Raw genomic sequence first — 20,192 nt, 5'->3', positions numbered from 1 at the left:
GCACTTGGCAGATGAGCTTGACTCTCATAGCGCTGTCACAATGGTCTTCGGCCAAACCCACGTCCTGATCCGCACGGTCTTATCCGCTTTTCAGTTCCAGGCAAGAGATGGCCGGGGCAAGGCGCAATTGGAGCCATTCGAATTCTCAACAGTGCACGCAATAGGCAGGCCCAAAGTGCTCTCATTGGACGTGCCTGACTTCGTCGTATCTTGAACTGAAAAAGAATTCAGCGATGGCTGTGCCTTGACTCCAAGTCGGCTTGTTCGGTGTTGAATCGAATTCGTGTCTCGGTGTCTTTTAAAGTAGCAACCATCATTATGCCGGTCCCTGAAAAGACTGGATCTTGTCTTGAACCTCGCAACAGGCCAATCAACAAATGCCGCAGTGTAAACCTTGAGGATCACGGTCCATCTTGGACTTTGTCGTCTGCGAGATAGCTTGATTCATGGGTTCTGAACGGTCAGTCTCCAAAGATGAGGGGCGAGGCCGTCAGTTGCGAGATAGAACCGATTTCAGGACATAGAGGCAGCGGGAGTCAATAGTCTGAAGTCGTGGAATCGTCTCTTTCGGGTTTAAGATGAAGCTCGTTAGCTCTATCGTAGCGCGAAAATTGAATGAAGAAGCAGGGCGAAGGCGTGGAAAAAAGCTTGAGGGTCATGGTTGACCATTCGTCCAAAAGAATCGATGAGCATCAAGGGCGAGCAGACGTAACGCCGGCTTCAGAATTGTACCAATCATCTCCATTAGTAGCTTTTCCTTTCTTTGCGCTGACTGAACAAGACATTCATTCATAGCGTCTGGACTGCCTGATCCGCTGTCGGTGATTGGGGTGCTGTCGGAGGTCATGGCCCAACAAATACGCGTCCAGCGGTACCGGGTGTCCTGGTGCTGTCCAAGGTCGAAACATGCGACGGAGATGGCTCGTGTTGTGGAGTAGCTTGTGTTGGAGATGATTCGTTGTGGAGGTTGATCATATCAGATGGGACAAGGAAACAGAGGGAGCTCCTGCCAGGCACGCCGGGAACGCGGTCTGCCAACGTGTCCAAGCTTCGACTCTCAGCAACAACGCAACACACTCCGAAACCTCTCTCCAACAACCGAATCAAACATCATGCGCTTCATCACTCTGATTGCCGCTTTCCTCCCGCTTGTCTTTGCCTTAGACAAGCCTCTTAACATTGAGGTTACTCACGAGGTTGAGTGCAAACGCAAGACTGTGGTCGGAGACGAGGTTGACGTCCATTACCGCGGCACCTTGGAGGACGGCACAGGTACACAAGCAATTCAATTGCATTATCTTGAGTAAGCTGACGCGAGGATCACAGAATTCGATGCTTCCTACAATCGCGGCCAGCCTCTCAGTTTCCCCGTCGGCAGTGGCCGTGTCATCAAAGGATGGGACCAGGGTCTTCTTGACATGTGTCCCGGCGAGAAGAGGAAGTTGACAATCCAGCCTGAGTGGGCATATGGTTCCAAGGGCATTGGACCTATTCCCGGCAACAGCGTTCTCATCTTTGAGACCGAGCTGGTGGGCATCAAAGGAGTCTCCAAAGATGAGTTGTAGACCCATAGGCGGACAAGATCCTATTCACAACCTTGATATACCCGGGGCAATGGCACGAGGGAAGACTTGTATCAATCGAGCAAGCTGGCCCTCCATTGCATCGACAGACTATCGTCAGAAAAGAATATGATCCTGATCTGTTGTTTACTTGGTCTTGACGGATGTCGACCATGCCATCAAGATGGGTGACATTTCTTTGGACACCCACTGTGCCATTAATCGCCTTGTGTGGCTTGTTCCTCCAACGCGACAACCGCGTTGTCGAGCTCCCTGATCCTTTGCCCCACTCTCTGACGGACTTCGTCCGCGACTGAACTGTCTGTGCCCTTGACGACGGATTCGTACTTCTCTTTCAGTTTGTCAAGAGCCTCCCTGGCTGCGGCGCGGTCATCAGCCGCATACACCGTGTTTCCCTCGGTCTCTTCGGCAGCTATCTCGAACTCATCGCGAGCAGTGGCATAACTGCTAATTGGTTAGCGATGATGGTTTCATGCAGATAGATGTTGGAGTTCGGAGTAACTCACAGCTCCTGAATGTCGTCAACGACTTCGTCTGCGGTTCTCTTGCTGCTGAAGCTTTGGATCTGGGCGCCCCGCCGAGCAACGATGGGCTGATGCAGCGGCCGGAAGCCAGTGACAGCTACTCGGGGTGTTTGAAGTTTCGCGCTTGTGCGGTATCGGCGGGCTAAGGGCGAGAAGGCGAAACGCGCTGGTCTCAGGAAGACTGGCGGCAAGATGCGAGCATGCATGACTTGTTCTGGTCTTCAAATGTCGTCTTCTGGGGCAAAACAAAAACAAAACCGTGTTGACAACCGGAAAGCTGGAGCTTCCCGTCCGTGGCTGCTTTGAAACCTCCGGCTGAACGTGGTCGATGACGACGTCGCGAGTCATTTGTCTGGCAATCAATGACTCGCCACCAGCGCCCCACCATCTCGTCTGAGGTCCTGAACCAACCGGTCTTTGGGTATTTCTTCCCTCCCACTCGCCTTCGCCCCGCGATCCCCGTCATGCTCTTTGGCATATCACTGCTCCTGGTATCCGCCACATTCCTGTTCTATCGACACCCGCCCACGGAATCGCTGGCCCACTTCTTCCAAGAACTCTCGAGGCGTTGCACGCATTCAGGGACCGGGAACCAAGAAGCCCTCGACAGACAGATTCGAGATGATTCAAACCACGAACCGCGACTTCCCGCAAACGCTCCCAAGAACATGAACGGGCAAACTGCCGCCGAACCAAAAGACCGCTCTATTGCAAATGATGCCCCAAGGTCGTTGCATCTGCCTAAGATCGAGACCGTCACCAGCGACAAAGGGAGTGAATCTCCCACAACACCCAAGGCGACGGCCCCACCAACGATACCATCCTTCGCCTTGGCCTCAGGAAGCGACTCGGAGGAAACAGATAATGAGGATAAGATGCCACCTCCGCAGTTTCCCGCTGTCAATTCGGCACAACGTGCGTCTGGCTCGGGTATGAAGCCACCTGCATTGAAGCCTCCCACATTGAAGCCGTTGCCAAAACAGACAGCTTCCCAGCTCATGCCTCCACCGCCTCGACTTGCACAGCCTTCTCTTCGGGTTCCTTCCTCTGGACCAGTGCCTAATAGAGGAAGACCGGCTGCACCGAGCTCGAATTCTCTTGGAATTCCATCTACCGCCCCTGTGAAAACACCGAACCCTCGGCAAAAAGTACAACTCACTCCGGGACACTCCCCTCTTGATTGGGCTGCTCTTGTCAAATCCAATTCGAACCTCTCCGGCGTGTCCTCCCTCCAGCGCGTAACCCCATCCATGCTAAAAGCACACAACGGGCGGCGAAACAAACAATCGGGACAAGTCATGCCAGCTTGGTCTGCTTACCATGGCAAGGTCTACAATATTACACCCTATCTGCCCTACCATCCTGGCGGCGAAGGAGAGTTAAGGAGAGCAGCTGGAAAGGACGGGGAGAAGTTGTTCAACGAGGTGCACCCCTGGGTCAACTGGGACAACATGCTGAGTGAATGTGTCGTCGGTATCCTGGTACCTGAACCTCTGGTGGAAGAGAGCACAGGAACGAGTTTGGATGACATGGATTGATTGCATAGGGTTGTGTTCATACGGGCTTTTGTTATCCATGATACCCAAGACAGGCCGCTTCAATGAAATTTTATCAACAGTCACGCTATGAAGTCATCGTCCCTCTGAAATGCGAAGAATTGTTCCTTTGTGAATATGTTTCAGTTTTTTTGCAAATGGACACGGAGCCCTCAGGCGATTTTGCGGTCATGTGATGCGCGTTGGACCCTGGCGCGTTTCGCGTCTGCCTATCGCATTCGCCTGCGCGTCTTCCCCCCCCCCCCCCCCCCCCCCCCCCCCCCCCCCCCCCCGCAACTAACCCTCTTCACCTTCCTCCAACCCGACCGAGTCCCCCAGCTTACCTCCAACGACGCATCTCGATGACAACATAGTCAACTCCATAATGTGGCTCCTCTCGAACGAGGGCCACTTTCTCGGCGGCAAACGCATTTGGTTGTCGCCAGGAACAGAGCACCTCTTTGGCCGCGGCAAGGACCACTCTGGACCCAACTGTTACATCTACCCCGAGCAGAAGAGCTTTTCACGCAAGCACTTGACCATCCAAGTCAAGAAATCAGAGGCAGAAGCAGCTGGGAGGCCGGATCGCAAGTCGGAAGTTGTTCTGAGGGATCTTGGAAGCAAATTTGGAACGGAACTCGATGGCGACAAATTCACAGGTAGCGAAAAGGTGATCGGGGCAAGGACGCAGGGAAAAGAGGTCCATGTCATCAAAATGGGCCAATGCAAAGACTTGTGGCGGTATGTGAACCAACAAGACAACTGGAACTTGGTTGACAATGAACACGCTAGGCTCGAGTGGCATCCTGTCAACATCACCCTCAGCTCCCAAAAAGCCAAGAAGAAGAAGTCACAGCAAGCAAATTCGCAAGACATGCAAGAACACCTCGAACGCTGCGACGTGAAGTTCACCGAGAGATTTCAGCCCCAACACACGACGCATGTCGTCGCAAGCAAGCGCAACACCCCCAAGGGCCTGCAAGCACTGGTCAGCGGAAAATGGATTGTGACATCTGCGTGGCTGGATGCCCTGGAACAACAAGTCTCGAGGCCAGAGGTCGCCCAAGGCGAGGAACAGCAAATCAGTGCTTTGGCTTTGGATTTCGATGCCAGCTGGCCAAATGAAGCTGATTTCATCCCCGACGTTGGGCAAGAGCCGATTCAAAGGGACGCTGCGCTGTTCAAGCCTAACCCTGAGCGTGAAAGCGTTTTCAAAGGATACACATTCGTTTTCACTAACGATACCCAGTACTCGCATCTTGCTCCGGTTATTGAGCAGGGAAGCGGAAAAGCGCTGTCCTATGACATTGATATCGATTCGACGAGGTCAGAGGATGTGGTGCAATACATCAAAAATGTTGCAGGCGAGAGCGGTCTGGGAGAGTTTGAAGACGGAAGCGACGGCAAAGGTGTTGTCTTGGTTCGCCCCAACGATGATGATGAAAAGGCACGTATCTGCCAGACCGCCGATATCATACTGGGACAGAGAAGCATCCGACAGGGCGATTTCCTTGATGCCATCGTCATGAACGATGCTACAGGTCTGAGGAAGCCACTTGAAGAGTCTCTCGGCGGTACGCCTTTCGCGACGCCACAGGAACAGCAACCGCGCGAGACACCAGCACCTTCGGCACCGCCTCCGAGCACCGAGCCACCACCTGAGACTAGAGTTGAGCAGCTCCCGGCAAGGCGTCGCGGATTTCGCCGTGCCATGACAACTTCGCGATTCAAGGGATTTGATACTTTCGACCCTTCTGAATCCTCGGGCTTACCTCCACCGCCAGAAGGTGGCAGATTCAAAACACAAGTTGGCGACTATATCCACGATGAGCCGTCGCCAGTCGAGTCGCAAATGTCAGCTCCATCCCGCCATAATTCCGAAGCCCCAGCGGCAAAGGGTCGAAAAAGGCCGTATCATGGTGATACAGTTGTCGAGTCCACTGAAACTCGAGAGAATATGGTGGACAAGATTCTTCCTGCTTCGGCCGCCATGAAGCGAAGACGAATGGAGCAAGGGCTTCAGACGTCTTATGGAGAGGCAACCCTGATTCCTGATGAAGGACACAAGAGCGCCAAGAAGCCAAGTGCCAAACTCCCCTTCGACTCACGCAAGAAGAAGAAAGTTGAAGACATCAATGTCCAAGAGCTGACCAAGGAGCGACTTCAGAAAGAAGAACAGCAGAGGATAGAAGACGAAGAGGCTCTTCGGGAGGGGCTCCAAGGAATGGACATTGAATCAATAAGGAACCTGGCGCAAGTTGAAGAGATGGAAGTGAAGGCCCGTAAGGACCGGCTGGACACAGGAGATCAGAATGTAGACAGCGGGCGCTGGAAAGCAGAATGGAACGGACGCAAGAATTTCAAGAAATTCCGGAAGCGGAGACGCGGAGACACCAACGAAGAAACTCCTATGCGCGGCCGCAAGGTCATTGTTGGTCTCCAAGAAGTCACACCAAAGGACAACAACATGATCAACGACGACTGGTTTGGCGACCGACCTGACCGCGACAGTTTGAGGCGCAGGGGCAGTCAATCAACAATCCAAAGCTCTCGCAACAGATTGCTGGCGTCTCGAGACGACGACTCTGACGACGATGGCACCTCCTTCCGCCGCAGAGCCCCGCGATCAAACACAGGCGCCTCTCAACGCAGCGGGCCAGTAAATTCGATATCCACGCGCCCGCGAGACGACGCCGAGATGCAAGACGTCGAGCCCGAAGAGATTGCCGGCGAAGCCCGCAACCAGCGCATCGCCTCTATCGCTGCCCAAGACCAGCCCAGAGAGCGCGTCAGGTCCTCTTTCGCCAGCGACAGATCACGGAACACGTCTCAGCGACAAACGCCGGATAGCGGCTCTCAGAGCCAGACGATTATTGGCGACTCGTTGCGTCCTTCGACTGCGATATCGACGGCAAGTTCGAGGGGAAAGAGGCCAGCTATGGGGCCGCCCTATGGATCGAGGGAGCCTTCTAGTAAGCGGAGCGCCGTCGGGAGCGCGCGAACTGCTACTTTGCTCGCGGGTGGAGATGATGACGGTGAAGATAGTGGCGACGAGTTGAGGTTCAGGAGACGGAGAAAGTAGTGGGGTAATGGTTCAGGTGACGTTGCTCAGTGCGTGTTGCTTGGCCAAAATTCGGGGGTGTTTTCAGATAAGCAAGCTTTCACTCTAGCTGCAGGACCAATCAAGTATGGTGTACTTGATAAACATTATGAGAAGCGGCTGACATTGATGTATGTTCAAGCTCTTGAGCTGTCGTCCGCTTCCTGTTGCTTTCAGGTTGAGCTCTTGGAGCATTTGAGCGTCTATGGAACAGAGTGAAAGGGAGCATACTAAGCCCAGTTCACGGAAAACCATTCTTGTGCGTGACACAGCTTTTGCTACCAATCTTTGTAAAAAGCCTTAATGTACCAGGCGCAACCGTAGGAATAAATGAATGCTTTCTAGATCTCTCCACACCCACGGGCCCAAAGAAAAGACAAGAAAGAAGCCGAAAACACAGCCCTACTCCTGATCAGTCATCTCCACATCCTCATCATCATCATCATCATCATCCTCCTCCTCCTCCTCGTCCTCCTCCTCCACCACCTCCCCATCCTCATTCCGCCGCGGCCGCGGCACCGGAAACCACCCGATCTGAACCGGATTAAACCTTTCCCCATCGCCCACCACATCATCCGCCCGAAAAAACCTGATCCAAACCGGATGCACAGCGCACGCCTCGTACGGCAAATACACCGCGACAACCGAGGCCGGATGCGCCTCCACCTCCAACCCGACCTCCCACGCGCGCAGCCGCACATCCAAAATCTCGCACCGCGCCAAAAGCCGCTGCGAGTGCTGGCTCAGCACCTCGTGCGGGACGACGGGGTCCGCGCCGTCGTGGTCGTAGGGCCGCAGCGCGCGGTACACGCGCAGGCGGGCGGGCACGCGGCGCGAGCTCACGTCGAGCGTGGCGACGGGGCCGACGCTTTGCGAGGCGTCGGCGTTGAGGTAGTCGGGCGCGCTGCGCGGGTGCAGGATCAAGGCGAGGAGCATTTCGCTCCGGGTCCGGCCCGCGATGGCGTGCGCTTGGATGTCGGCGCTGTAGTGTGTTGTCCAGCCTCTTTTGCGCCCCGGCTGCATCGAGAGGAATTTGATTTGCGCGCGTGCTTGGCGCGATATGGCGCGGATTTCGTTTAGGTGGTTGTTGTTGTCGGCCATGGCGGCGGCGATGATGGTGGTTGCGTTGGGATGGGATGGGCGTACTTTTGTAGTGGTGCTGCTTGTTGGCTGTCAGTGGCGCTGCTGCGCGGGCACATATACCTTGGTGTTGTGAGACTGCTTTGTCTTGCGCTCTTGTCAAGGGCTTTGGGAAATGGCAGCGTTGCTGTGAAAGAACTCTGCGTAAATGGGAAGAAGTGTCTTTGTTACGTCTCCTTCCGAGGTATCCCATCCCCAAGACCGTTTCGGGAACATGTTGGTTGACAAAGGCGATGACTGAAAAGGTGCAAGTTGGAGCAGTGTTGCAAGACTGAATTGGTTCAATGTCGTTCTATGCTTCCATGGTATCCACGCAGCAGCCATCGTACAACTCCGTACTCAAAGGAGGAAGAAATTGGAAAAGAGCAAAAGGGGGAAGCATGTATGAAGCCTCCGACGCATGAACCGAATGCAGTGAGAAGTAAAAAGTTGGAGCAATCTAGCAGCAGACATGAAGAGCTGTCAACCATCTACGCGCCAGCCTCCTCGACCGCCTCCATGACAGCACGGTACAGCTCACCACCCCTCAACGCCTCATAGATGCGGCTGACAAAGGTGCCAATGGTACGGCGACTATCCTCACCACCCGTCGCCTCGGCACCGCCCACCTCGGCGCCGCCGCGGTAGCCCGGGTAGTCGACCAGGCCGCGCGACATGGCGACGCCGAGCGTGCCGCGCACGCACAAGTAGATGCGCTTGGACGCCACGCCCAAGTACTCGGGCGTGATGCGCACATGGTCTTCGAACATGCGGTCGCGCTGCCCCGTGTACAGCGCGTGCAGCGTCGACGCAATCTGCGCCTCCAGCGTCTCCACTGCCGCCCGCGGCGCGCTGGTTTCGTAGAGGAAAGCGAGGGCGCCTGCGCGCGCAGCGCGAGCTGAACGTGGAAGCAGGTCCATGTTGGTGCTGGCGCTCCAGGTCTCCTTGATTGTGGGCCAGATGGTGGCGATGAGGGCGTCGGCGTTGAAGCCGGTAGATGATGTCTTGTCCGAGGCGAGGGATGCGGCGGCCGAGGTTATGAGCGCGCAAATATCGGTGTGGGCTTTTTGGAGAAAGCGGTATTGCAGGACGCGCAGGTCGAGTGCCTGGCAGAGGGCGAAGATGTACGCGGCGCACATTTGCGAGAGCACTTCGACGGCTTGCAGCGTGTAGCGCGCCGAGATGAGGGCCAGACTGTTGACGGCTTGGTTGTGCAGCTCAGCGCTCTGCACGTGGGAGCTCACTGGGTTGGCAAGATAGGCCAGCTCGCTCATGTAGGCGGCAATGTTGATGTCAATGCCTTTGCAGGTAAAGCTCAAGCTGGGGTCGTCCGCCGCGAGGTTAGGGGGGAGGCCCTTGTTGAGAGCGCAGTTGATGAGCTCGGTACCTTGGGAGAACATGAGTTTGCCGAGCATCTGAAGGCTGAGACGAGTCTTCTCCATGGCGGAGCTCAAGCTGGCAGCTTGAAAGTTACCACCGTGGTGGATCAAGTCGGCGTCGACATCGATCAGGGGGTTATCGGTGGTGGAGTTGAGCTCAACCGAGACTTGTTCGGTAGCAAGCAAGAGGTCCTCAAGCTGAGGGCCAATCCATTGAGATGAGGTCCGGAGAGGGTAACGGTCTTGTGCAAGACCCATGATGTGGTCTTCGCTCTTCTCCCCTTCGAGACCAGAGGCAAGCCGCGAGCCTTGAAGAAAGTTGAAAATATTGGAAGCGGCTTCAAGTTGTCCCCTGTGCGGACGAATGTTGGCAATGAATGGGTTGAAGCATTCAGCGCTGCCACAGAGCGCCTCGACGCAGGTGGCGGTGAGGACCTGCGACAAGAGAGCAAGCTGATTGCTCTCTTGCACTGCAAGTGAAGCAGCCGAGACGGAGGCCGCCGTGCCGTTCAAAAGACCCAAACCTTCCTTTGCGGCGAGGACCACTGGCTGCAACTCGTGAGCCTCGAGAGCTGCCCTGGCATTCATAATGACAGGAGGATTGCCAACGCGGCAGAAGATGTCGGGGTTTCCAGAAATCGCGCCAGCAATGTAAGAGAGGGAAGACAGATCTCCAGATGCAGATATACTACCGCGCAGGGGAACGACGGGGGTAATGTCTTTCTGCAGCAGGTTCACAATCGACTCGATGATGGGCAGAGAGACGCCAGAGTGGCCGCGGATGATGCTATTTACACGCTGCAGCATCAAGCCCTTGACCCAAGCAGTGGGCATGGCGAGGCTACCAAAGTCCTCGAGATGGGTTGGCGCAACCTTTTCTTCGCCAACTCCCAGGTCGGGCACTCCCGTATCAATGGAAGTGAGGATTCCAGACTGTTGATGCTGAACGAGGGCCTGCTGGAGGGACTTGAGGTCCTTCGTTCGAGTGTCTGCACTGCCGCCATAGCCAGTATTGACACCTGTATCGGAGTCAGTGAGTGATGTCACCAGGGGATTGGATAGTCTGACCGTAGACCAAGTCTCCGCGCTCAAGATGCCTCCTTAGCATTTCCACGCTCTTGTCAATTCGTTCTAGGGTCTTGGGGCTCCGATCCAGTTCCGTCGTCGAGCCGTACTTGGCCACAGCAACGAGCGAGGCCACATCCAAGGACTCGCCATCGAGAACGACCGCCGATGCTTTGTTCGTCCTGTTTGCTTGAATCTTGGACCACGCTTTGTGGGTGATGCGGACGTGAGAAGCGGCGGCCATTTCGACGGTACGAGATGGAAGTCTGTGGTCGCCCATGGTGCGTAGAGTTGGGTGGGAAAGTGGGATCGGAATGTCAAGCGGGCAGGAATGGAACCGCTCGGTTTGTTATATGTCAACAGGAGCTAGTAAAGCGAGCTGGACCTCGTCGCAGCCGGTGAGCCGTCAGCCGAAAGCTATGGCTTGAGGGAGTCTGTCGGAGGCGGGCGAGCCAATTGCTGACGGGAGCACTCGGATGGAGGCAGATGAAAGGGACAGAGATAAAACTGAGGTTGACTTTTTGAGATATGGCGCACACGGAGCTGCAAACAGGCCAAAAAGGAAGCAAGTGGGAGCTGATGGTTCTTATCGATGTCTCGGAGGGCCAGACGTTTGTAGAACCAGAGGCTGGATACAGCGGCTCTGAAGCCATGTCAGCTGCCACAATGCATCGAGCCGTTGGAACCGAAAGAACGATGGCCAGCCAGCACGACAAATTGAAGACTTTGGTAGCTCGTGGAAGCGTCAAGACAAAGCGAGCGAGCCATGTTCTCAGACCTGTTGAGAGACGCTTACAGGCGGCTTTCCAGCCGCAGCTGCCGGGGCTGTCAGGCACAGCTGGCGGCGGGCGCATAGCGGCGGGCTTGGTCTGGACGACATGGAGAAGCGAGGGGAGAGAGCCGTGGTTTAGCTAGGCCAAACAGCTAAGTAGTGGTCGTTTGTTCAGTGCATGCAGCGTGCACGCGACTGTTGGCGGAGGCGGTGAACCCTGCAACTCTTCGACCGTGGCACAGGAACGTTCCCATGTGGTCGCACCTCTCTATTCCGATTACTCACGGCTTCTGCTCCACTGGTTCAACTGGCAGACTAGTTCCAATGGCCACACTGATGAGTCTGCCCCAGCCCGACGCAGCCACCAAGCCAGGTCCGCGTCAATGTGCCTCTTTGTTTCACAATTTCGGAGAGCGCAGTGAAAACATGGCGGGGTACGCGCACACACCGAGATCCTGAGCATCCGCTCGTCTGCTCCGCCACGTCCTCTTTGCCTCTTCTCCGCAGGACCCCGCAGACCAACATTGACGTGGGACAGCTGAGAATCGATTCGGGTCGGGCGGCGCTACCTTAGTCGCGTCTCGTTCTGGATGGCTGGAAACGCCGCAGGGACGCCGAGGCGGTCTTGTGGAGAGCCGCGCCAGTCTTTCCATTGTTTTGAGACTACCTCTGCCAGCCCAACCGAAGGACTCTGCGGTGGCAGGGAAGCCGGTCTTCAACGCCAATGCCAGCCATGTGGGAGCTGGTGCCATAAGGCGGAGAAAGTGCCCGCTGTGACGTCAATTTGTCTTTCTAGACTGTTTCTAGCCAGCACGCTTCTGGCCATGTCTTGTGATGCTGAACTCTTACAATCAACTCTTCACCTAAATTCCATTGATCAACATGAGCTGTTGTAGACCTTGAATCTATTCAGTAAGCGGAATCCAGGACCTCAAATTCTCATTCGGCATAATTTGGTATTCGACTATCTTCATCCTCTCTGCGTACTGGCTGTACAGGAGAACTCTAAAACTTACTCCGGGTTTTTAAGGCCTAAGCGGAACTACTCGTGCTTCTTCGTGTCGGTCGTGCCGACGAGTTTCCACAGGTTGAACATGCGCCAGAATATGGAGTCCTAGAACAGGTCAGTCAAGAGCAAGGTCGTTCATCCAAGCTTTCACCCACCAGTAGTCCCTTCGGAAAGAAGCTGGTCGCGAACCATACGACCCACGCCAAGTTGCCCTCCCAAACCCACTTGGGCGGGTTTCGCTTGAGCACCTTGGAAACCACGCTCTTTGCGTATTCCTCGTTCGGCATTGCCCCCTCTTGACTGTGCGTCAAGCGCCTCTGGTACTCCTGCGTAATGGGAATGTAGTACGAGTTTTCGGGCAGCTGTCGCGCATTACGCGCAATGTTGGACTTGATGCCGCCCGTCACAATGGTAACGACCTTGACACCAAAGGGAGCGAGCTCAACGCGGAGGGTGTTGCTGTACTGGTGGAGCGCGGCCTTGGAAGCGTTGTAGATACCTGGATTCGTCAGAATCATGGCTCCAGCGCATAATCCGAAACAACTCACTTCCCAAGACGTATGGCCTGTATCCATGGCGGTCAGCATCCGAATCAACTGAAGAACGTGCGCCATACTTACATTTCAGCAGCCAAGCTTCCAATCTGCACAATCGTGCCTTTGGCCGCGATCAATAGCGGCGCAAACTCCTGGCAAATGTGCATGACGGCAAACACGTTTACCTCGAATGTGTCCCGGATCTGATCCATGTCGGCGTCCAGCGCCGGCATCGTGTAGTTGCGTCCAGCATTATTGACGAGGTAGTCGAGCGTGCCGCCGGTCAACTCTTCGATTTCGCGTCGCACCTGGCGTACCGAGTCGGGCTTGTGGACTTCGAGCGAAACCGTCTCGATGCCGACTTCGGCCAAGTCGGCCAGCGATTCTGCGCGGCGGGCAGAGGCGAAAACGCGAAGGCCTGCGAGGAAGCTGTCGTGAGCGCGAGACGCAGAGACGGACGAGGACGGGCGGTTTGCGGGGTTGCGTACCTTTTCTGTGGAACTCGAGGGCAAGGCTGTGCCCAATGCCTGAGCTGCAGCTGTTGATGTATTAGCCATGGAGGAAGAGGTACGCGATTGGAGGTATGCCAACCCTGTGATTAGGACTGATTTCTTCTGGGCGGCCATGTTGTCTTGTTGAGGGGTGGTGGTGGTGTGACGTGCACCGCGCGGTAGGCAACGTACCTTTTGAATCAAAGAACTGTACCCGCCCCCAAGCATACTAATTTTGTTGAGGCATAACTTCTTTGTTGATGTTTGTTTCACAGTGTCAACCCTTTTGTCCGGCTTCTTGTCGACTTGGTTTCACGATTTCGAGCTCCAGTTGCAAATCTGCAAGAGCTTAAGCGCTGTAGACAGCCAAGCTTCATAGATGATTGATTGAGCTCTTTAAGCTTAAATTTTCTACAAGTTCGTAATTAAATAGAAAAATAGGCACATCAACGCCGAGGATTGCACAAGAAACTGGCAAAAAAGGTAATTCGAAGCTACGGGCAATAGCTCCAAACAAGCAGTTTTTTTTTTTTTTTTTTCTTTTTTTACACAGCCTGCATATGGTCGTCGACGAGACTAAACCCTTTTTGGCACGTTGCAGCACCAGGTCAACTTCAAACGTCTGGCTCGTCCAAAGTTCGACCTAGTTTCGGTCGAGATTTTGGATCGTGTCGGGGCCGAGGGGATCGGTTGGCTTGATCCTCTCACGCGAAGACATTACAAGTCATCTAGACAATCAGCAACCGCCCGGAGATTCAGGGCGTGCTGGGAATGTTCCAGTTACTATACATTTTTCATGCCTTCTCTCTGCCTTGTGGGTATAATTTTTGATGCCAGGAGGTGCCCGAGTTGTTGCCCGAATTTGGCTGATCCGATGCGCTTACCAGCAACCCTTGGTGCGCTTTTGCAAATCTCGGACTCTTCCAGCTCCTAGCAAACTCCTTACTCCTCTCATAGTTGATGTGGACAAACATTAATCCTTCAAGCCTGCTTCCTGGCAAAGCGTGCAAGAGCAGGTCCGTATGCCTCCTTCTCCCTCTCCAGACCAGCCTTGACCCTCTTGTTTTGCTCCTTCAACGCCTGCTGCATCCGCACTCTCTTTTCATCAATGACATTCTTGTTTCCTCTCTTTCTCAAAAACTTTCTCAGCGCACTGTTTTTGCCGCGGCCTCTATTCTTCAGCTTTGCCACTTGGTCCTCAGGCTTTGCATCTAGATCTTTTTCGCGCCTCCGGGTTTCGGCTGAAGCCAGGTCGACGTCACCGATGAAGTTGGGGTTCAGTGAAATCATTTCAGGTTGGAGTTTGTTGAGCAGCGACTTGACCTCCGACTCTTGCCTCTGCTTCACAGTCTCGTACGGGTTCGCTTCGAGGGCATCAAAGTTGGCTTCCCCAGCACCTGGAACGATGATGCTCGAAAAGCCCTTGTCGTGAGAAACGCCCAAGATATCCTCGAACGGACACCACCGCACGCGTTCAATGTGGTTGCCCTCGCCGCCCCATGCCATGTACGGTGACTGCACCTTTTCTTGATCATCGCGCGCCTTGTCGAACAAGCCTTTCCAGATTGAAGTCTGCGTGCCCCAGCCGACGGCTGTGAGGTTCCGGTCTGAGATTGCAATCGATGACGCTGGCTGTCGCACAAAGTAGTTGTTGACTTCGCGGAACATTCGAACATCCCACACTGCCATTTTCATGTCTTGGCCACCCGTGACCATGTATCTCCCTTCCCTATCCATTGCCATTGATCTTACCGGGCCCTTGTGCGCCAGCAATTTGACCAGGGGTTCCGTCGAGTTTGGTGACCACAGACTGACCTGGCCATTTTGGTGCCCGACATGAATGATCGCGTTGTATGGATTTTGCGCCAATGTGGTAGGGGAGCCTTGTCGTGTTGGAAGCTCGGTGACCATTTGGCCGGTCGAAGTATCCGTGTACTTGAGGTACCCAGCGTGTCCAACGGATGCGAGGAGAAAGTGATAGGGCAGGAATTCGAGATGAGTGACGTCAATGTGCTTTTGAAGCTTGTGGATTTCAATTCCTTGAGCGTCGTAAATGTAGACGTATTTTTTTTGTGCCGCGGCGAAGTACTGATTGTTGTGCAGCCACTTGGCGTCTCTGACGGTCTCCCCGAGCTGTAATTCGCAGCCCAACTTCCCATCCCGCCAGTCCATAGTGGCGATATGACCTTTTCTTCCTGCCAGCAGCAAGTCTCGCCCATTTCGCGTGTAATCGCAGGCGTACGGTCCAAGGTCAGTCAATCGCAGCTCGAAGCCTTTTTTTGCAGTCTCCACCGCAACATCTTGCTTAATGACACCCTGCTTAACCTTGTATGTCCTTTCCAGGTCACCTTCGGCCTCGAGAAATCCAGACCGGTTTTCCAACAAAATCTCGGCGTCGTGCGCTTTGAGGGCCGCATCTTTGCGTTTCTGCTCCTGCCGACGGACTTCGGCCCTCAACTTCTTGTCTTTAATATCTCGGGATTTGAAATTGGGTCCCTCGCGTCCGTAGGTCTTTTCGGCGACTTGAAGGCGGACTGCTGCTGCGGCGGCATCTTGATCGGCTGTGGAGGCTTCGGATTTTGACTTTGACTTTTTGGGCGGCGCAAGTTCCTTGCCCTCAGAGGTCGAGGGACGGCCAAGGATATCGGTAGACGCGTGCTTGCTCGATTCGAAAGCTGCTGTCCTTGCCATGTTGGAGTATTCGACTGTTGAGGCTGATGTTGCAGCGCAAAGGCTCAAAAAAGTTCCCGGGCGGAGGACCGAGCGGACTCGCGACGAGGTCCGAGCGTAAGGCTTAGTGACTTGGCACGTTTGTTGTGTTTGTCATTCGGCGGAGCCTCCATGGCGAACATTTCTCAAGAATCATCCTGCCACCGCCACCATCTTCTTCCTTTCCCCCTTCTTTCGAACGATTACGAGCCTCGCCCATCTGCGAGCTCGTCCGACCCCAGTTGGCACCGAATGCACACCGTTACGTGGAGAACCGTCCGTTGCAGACCTAGATTCCCAGCGGCCTTCGTCGCAGGCCAGCGTCGACCGCTTCGCAACAGACCATTCCACCGAACCACTCGAGCGTTAAAATCAGACGACGCTTCCAAAGACTCTGAGGGCGCCGAATCCAACGCGCAAGCATCGGACCCGCCACCGAAAGACGACAATGCCGCGCCGACCGAGGACCAGAATCAACCGGATCCCGCTCCAACAGTCAAGCTGGCGCGAGGAGTTGAGGCTGCAGAAAATAATGCCGAATATTTCAAAGAGCAAATACGAGTCGCCAGAAGAACCATCAAACGGTATTCGAGCGAGCTGAGCAAGGTCAATGGAGTCCACCAGGCTAGCGGCGTACCGCCAGTTCACATACCACCCTGGTTCTTGCGCCTCAATGTTGCGCTTCATGATGAGGAGGCGCAACCAGGTCCGCCTTCTGGCCCAAAACCGGATATCGAAGGAAGTCTGTGTATCAATTCCGTCTCGGAAGAGCAAGAAGAGTTGCTTCGGCTAGCACTGCCAATGCCCCCAAAGCTGTGGGACGCTCTCGAGACCGCTGCAAAAGAAAAGCGAGACCAGAAAGAGACTCCTGGTACTGAGTTCTACTTTGGTGTCTTGCAATTCCTCAACAAGTACTATCGGGATGCTGAAGGCACGAAGACTGGGAATGGTTCTGGACCGGCCAAGTGGAAACTCAACGAAGACCTTGGTGTCCATTTCAGTCTTTACCTGGAAATCATGACCGCAATGGCGGGCAGTCTTCACGCAAAACATCCGGAGAATGGCAATTATTTCCCAGCTGCCAAATCCAACCTTGTTTTGCACTGTCCCGTCGACGGTGGTATTCCTCAACTCGAAGAATTGGTTCAAGACGTTTCCGCCAAGTTGCAGGCTGACTTGGTCACACTTGGTCCTCAGGATATTGCCGAGCTAGTCGGTGACTATGTCGGCGAAGGCTCCGACCAGGCTTCGCAGTCTTTTAGATACCTTGGATATCAGACGCACCGATCACAATTTGAAAACGTCGCGGAAGAGGAGGAATTCAACGACGCAGAAGAGGAAGAAGGCGAAGAAACTCAAGAGCACACGCACCCGATTCCTAGACCAAGAGGCAACGGTAAACGACACGCCTTCATAATCCAGGGCTTCCCGGCGAGAGCTTCATTTTCAGACCTCTTCAAAGCAATGGACGGACGAAAACCGAATGGCTCGATGTCCGGTGACATGCTTGGCCCTGGAATCGGTATTAACCGCGCATCGTCTCCCCAGTGGGATGACATCAAGCTCGACGCCTCTTTGAAAGCTTTGCTTGATGCGCCCTCTACTAAGCGGACAAGACTATCAAACCAAATCCCGGATCCGTCCAGCTCCAGAGCCCAGAGTCAAGACTGCGAGGTGGAACCAATTGCGGCACAAACCGAAGGACAAAAGGACAAGATTGTTGTTGGGCAGACACAATCTTTCCGCTTGATCTTGGACAAGGACCTGCAAAATGTTCCAAAGATACCAGGACCTGGAGAACGAAAGCGCACCGTCATTCTCGTCAAGGACTACAAGGAGCTGAGCACGACTCAGCATGGAGGCCACATTATCGACAAGCTCACTGAGATTGTTCGCAAAAAGAGAGACAACGGCGAGGAAATCATGGTTGTTGGCATCACATCATCCGCAGAACTCTTCCCAGAAGTCTCGCGTGCTGGAGTGCGCCGCATGCAAGCCGAAAACGAGACCGACTATGCACGAACCATTGTGGTGCCTCTTGGTCCCATCACCATTGACTCGCTCGCGTCGCTTGTGGACAGACGAAATGAGACTCATGACGACGGCCTTGACCTACCTAAGAAAGAGTCTTGGCGCATCAGAGACATCAACGTTCGCCACATTTTCGACATGATCGGTCTGCTCGACCCCGATGCGCTGGACCCACTGTACGCCGACGAAGCTCGTCGTCATGACTTCTACGAGAGGACCAAAGCCTCGTACGACGATGAAATCAAAGCCATTGAGCTTTCGGGACCACACCTGTTCCGTCGCGTTCTTGCTTTCCACGAGGTACATCGACTGGCTCAGACCATTGTTGGGTTGCTCAGGGCCACCACTAAGGAACAACACGCCAGCCGCCTCGTCGTTCAACTTGCAATCTTGTTGCTACGGCTCAGCGACGATGTCAAGCTCTCGTGGGCGACAAACGAAAGACTGCTCGAGTCAGCCCGCCTGTCATTCAAGACCATGAATGCCGCAGCAAAGAGCGAAATGCAGTCAACTCTGGATGCAGTGGTCAAGTCTGCAGACAAGACGGAGAAAAAGCTCCTTGCAGGAATCGTCGACCCCAAGGCCATCAAAACGACCTTTGACGATGTTCACGTGCCCGATGAGACCAAGGATGCCCTCAAGACTTTGATATCGCTCTCAATGCAGCGGCCTGACGCCTTCAAATACGGTGTCCTCGCAAACGACAAGATGCCCGGACTCTTACTCTACGGGCCCCCAGGAACGGGCAAGACGCTGCTAGCCAAGGCCGTAGCCAAGGAGTCTGGCGCCACGGTGCTGCAAATCTCAGCGTCGGAGATTTACGAAATGTGGGTGGGCGAGAGCGAGAAGAACGTGCGGGCCGTCTTCAGCCTCGCGCGCAAGCTGTCGCCATGCGTCGTCTTCATCGACGAAGCCGACTCGCTGTTCGGCACGCGGGCGGGCGGCAAGCACAAGGCGCACCAAAAGGACACGCTCAACCAGTTCCTCAAGGAGTGGGACGGCATGAACGACCTCTCCGTCTTCATCATGGTGGCGACCAACCGGCCGTTCGACATGGACGACGCCGTCTTGCGCCGTCTGCCGCGCCGCGTCCTGGTTGACTTGCCGACTGAAAAGGACCGCGAGGCCATTCTGCGCATTCATTTGAAGGGCGAGCAGCTGGATGAGGCGCTCGACCTTGCCAACATTGCCAAGCGCACGCCGTTTTACTCGGGCAGCGATTTGAAGAATCTGTGTGTGGCGGCTGCGCTCAACTGCGTCAAGGAAGAAAACATTGCGGCGATGAAGAAGAAGGAGGAGGCTGCTGCTGCTGCTGCAGACTTGTCGTCGGAGGCATCATCGTCTGCATCTCAAGACGCTTCTTCTGACGCGTCGTCCGCATCAACAACGCCTGCTGAGCAGCAAACCGCGGATCAGTCCTCAGCAGCAGCAGAACCCACCAACTCAACCACCACCACCTCCTCCTCCTCCTCCCCGTCATCCTCCTCCAACCCCAATCCCACCAGCAGCACACAATCCCCATCCCCATCGCCATCACAACCCCAACCCCAATCCCTCTACCCTGCCCGGCGCACCCTCAAACCTCACCACTTCGAAAAGGCCTTTGAAGAAATCGGCGCCAGCATCAGCGAGGACATGTCGAGTCTGATCGCCATCCGCAAGTTCGACGATCAGTTTGGCGATAGTCGCAACAAGAAGAAGAAGAAGAAGAGTGCGTGGGGCTTTCAGATGAGTGAGTGGCAGGCGGGCGAGGAGGCGGTTAGGGTGAGGAAGTAGATAGATGGATGTAGGGGTTGCTGAGGGTGGGAGGGAGGGAGGGGAGGGAGGTTGGTGGTGCGTTGGGGAGAGGACAGCGAGAGGGAGGGAGGGAAGGAAGGAGGGAGGGAGTGAGTGGATGGGATGGGATGGGTAGGCAAGAGAGCAATGAATGCCGGGGCGCGACGCGACATATAGATAGATGGCAGGCTATTTAATGTACTGTAAGTTGGTCACTTGGTCACCTCTTCCCACCCCTCATCTCCCTCGGTTCTCTCCTGCATGCTGGCTGGCTGGCTGGCTGGCTGCGTGCGAAGCCGCATTCGTGAACTCGACACCCCCATCCCATCTTACCTCACTCGACACCTAGCCCAACTCGCTCGCTGGCTGGCTGGCTGGCTGGCTGTCTGGCTGATCGGGTCTCCCAGCGTGCGTGCTGGACGGCCAGCACGGGAGCAAACGAGACGACACGACGACATGGGTTGAGAGGACCGAAGTAGGTAGGTATGTAGGTAAGAAACGCATTTTCGCAGTAGTTATCACTTCGTTGCAGAATGCGGTCTATGTTCTTTTGATTGGGATGA

General features: G+C 54.9%; 9 protein-coding genes across 9 annotated transcripts; 4 read left to right on the top strand and 5 right to left on the bottom strand.

Moving 5' to 3' along the window:
• Positions 1–1,112: 1,112 nt before the first annotated feature.
• Positions 1,113–1,565, top strand: IWZ02DRAFT_432192 (uncharacterized protein; the record flags this gene model as incomplete). Its single annotated transcript, XM_066766201.1, has 2 exons — positions 1,113–1,272; positions 1,327–1,565. The coding sequence occupies 2 exons, from the start codon at positions 1,113–1,115 to the stop codon at positions 1,563–1,565; spliced, it is 399 nt and encodes a 132-aa protein (XP_066623819.1).
• A 215-nt stretch (positions 1,566–1,780) lies between these two features.
• On the bottom strand, positions 1,781–2,313 carry IWZ02DRAFT_489632 (uncharacterized protein; the record flags this gene model as incomplete). The annotated part of the gene is made up of 2 exons (XM_066769596.1): positions 1,781–2,027; positions 2,090–2,313. The coding sequence occupies 2 exons, from the start codon at positions 2,311–2,313 to the stop codon at positions 1,781–1,783; spliced, it is 471 nt and encodes a 156-aa protein (XP_066623818.1).
• A 175-nt stretch (positions 2,314–2,488) lies between these two features.
• IWZ02DRAFT_448700 (heme/steroid binding protein-like protein) lies at positions 2,489–3,761 on the top strand. The gene has a single exon (XM_066767347.1). It carries the CDS (start codon positions 2,572–2,574, stop codon positions 3,643–3,645), a length of 1,074 nt encoding a protein of 357 aa, XP_066623817.1. The 5' UTR covers positions 2,489–2,571; the 3' UTR covers positions 3,646–3,761.
• Positions 3,762–3,933: 172 nt separating this feature from the next.
• IWZ02DRAFT_231316 (uncharacterized protein) lies at positions 3,934–6,737 on the top strand. Its single transcript, XM_066762948.1, has 2 exons — positions 3,934–4,383; positions 4,435–6,737. The coding sequence occupies exons 1-2, from the start codon at positions 4,028–4,030 to the stop codon at positions 6,722–6,724; spliced, it is 2,646 nt and encodes an 881-aa protein (XP_066623816.1). The 5' UTR covers positions 3,934–4,027; the 3' UTR covers positions 6,725–6,737.
• Positions 6,738–6,941: 204 nt separating this feature from the next.
• IWZ02DRAFT_517328 (uncharacterized protein) lies at positions 6,942–8,118 on the bottom strand. Its single transcript, XM_066770695.1, has one exon. It carries the CDS (start codon positions 8,073–8,075, stop codon positions 7,314–7,316), a length of 762 nt encoding a protein of 253 aa, XP_066623815.1. The 5' UTR covers positions 8,076–8,118; the 3' UTR covers positions 6,942–7,313.
• Positions 8,119–8,352: 234 nt separating this feature from the next.
• IWZ02DRAFT_376401 (putative phenylalanine ammonia-lyase) lies at positions 8,353–10,549 on the bottom strand (the record flags this gene model as incomplete). Its single annotated transcript, XM_066764886.1, has 2 exons — positions 8,353–10,259; positions 10,309–10,549. The coding sequence occupies 2 exons, from the start codon at positions 10,547–10,549 to the stop codon at positions 8,353–8,355; spliced, it is 2,148 nt and encodes a 715-aa protein (XP_066623814.1).
• A 1,425-nt stretch (positions 10,550–11,974) lies between these two features.
• Positions 11,975–13,633, bottom strand: IWZ02DRAFT_231220 (short chain dehydrogenase/reductase). Its single transcript, XM_066762947.1, has 6 exons — positions 13,214–13,633; positions 13,111–13,160; positions 12,707–13,040; positions 12,635–12,651; positions 12,242–12,585; positions 11,975–12,191 (listed from the first exon to the last, which is right to left on the bottom strand). Exons 1-6 carry the CDS (start codon positions 13,339–13,341, stop codon positions 12,120–12,122), a joined length of 945 nt encoding a protein of 314 aa, XP_066623813.1. The 5' UTR covers positions 13,342–13,633; the 3' UTR covers positions 11,975–12,119.
• A 461-nt stretch (positions 13,634–14,094) lies between these two features.
• On the bottom strand, positions 14,095–15,804 carry IWZ02DRAFT_489626 (WD40-repeat-containing domain protein; the record flags this gene model as incomplete). The annotated part of the gene is made up of 1 exon (XM_066769595.1): positions 14,095–15,804. One exon carries the CDS (start codon positions 15,802–15,804, stop codon positions 14,095–14,097), a length of 1,710 nt encoding a protein of 569 aa, XP_066623812.1.
• Positions 15,805–16,833: 1,029 nt separating this feature from the next.
• On the top strand, positions 16,834–19,656 carry IWZ02DRAFT_400153 (uncharacterized protein). Its single transcript, XM_066765621.1, has 2 exons — positions 16,834–19,223; positions 19,362–19,656. The coding sequence occupies exons 1-2, from the start codon at positions 16,840–16,842 to the stop codon at positions 19,627–19,629; spliced, it is 2,652 nt and encodes an 883-aa protein (XP_066623811.1). The 5' UTR covers positions 16,834–16,839; the 3' UTR covers positions 19,630–19,656.
• The last annotated feature ends 536 nt before the right edge of the window (positions 19,657–20,192 follow it).

The sequence above is a fragment of the Phyllosticta citriasiana genome (genome assembly GCF_038021145.1).
Source record: "Phyllosticta citriasiana strain CBS 120426 chromosome Unknown IWZ02scaffold_5, whole genome shotgun sequence".
NCBI lineage: Eukaryota > Fungi > Ascomycota > Dothideomycetes > Botryosphaeriales > Phyllostictaceae > Phyllosticta > Phyllosticta citriasiana.
The sequence above is the reverse complement of the archived record's forward strand: the minus strand, read 5'-3'. Positions and strand labels throughout refer to the sequence as shown.

Coding starts and splice junctions, on each gene's coding strand:
- IWZ02DRAFT_517328 (XM_066770695.1), bottom strand. CDS start 8,075: ATGGGATACCTCGGAAGGAGACGTAACAAAGACACTTCTTCCCATTTA.
- IWZ02DRAFT_231316 (XM_066762948.1), top strand. CDS start 4,028: ATGTGGCTCCTCTCGAACGAGGGCCACTTTCTCGGCGGCAAACGCATT. Junction 4,384..4,434: donor CAATGCAAAGACTTGTGGCG/GTATGTGAACCA, acceptor TGAACACGCTAG/GCTCGAGTGGCATCCTGTCA.
- IWZ02DRAFT_448700 (XM_066767347.1), top strand. CDS start 2,572: ATGCTCTTTGGCATATCACTGCTCCTGGTATCCGCCACATTCCTGTTC.
- IWZ02DRAFT_231220 (XM_066762947.1), bottom strand. CDS start 13,341: ATGCTTGGGGGCGGGTACAGTTCTTTGATTCAAAAGGTACGTTGCCTA. Junction 13,161..13,213: donor AAATCAGTCCTAATCACAGG/GTTGGCATACCT, acceptor ATACATCAACAG/CTGCAGCTCAGGCATTGGGC. Junction 12,192..12,241: donor TCTTTCCGAAGGGACTACTG/GTGGGTGAAAGC, acceptor GACCTGTTCTAG/GACTCCATATTCTGGCGCAT.
- IWZ02DRAFT_400153 (XM_066765621.1), top strand. CDS start 16,840: ATGACCGCAATGGCGGGCAGTCTTCACGCAAAACATCCGGAGAATGGC. Junction 19,224..19,361: donor CAAGACGCTTCTTCTGACGC/GTCGTCCGCATC, acceptor TCCCACCAGCAG/CACACAATCCCCATCCCCAT.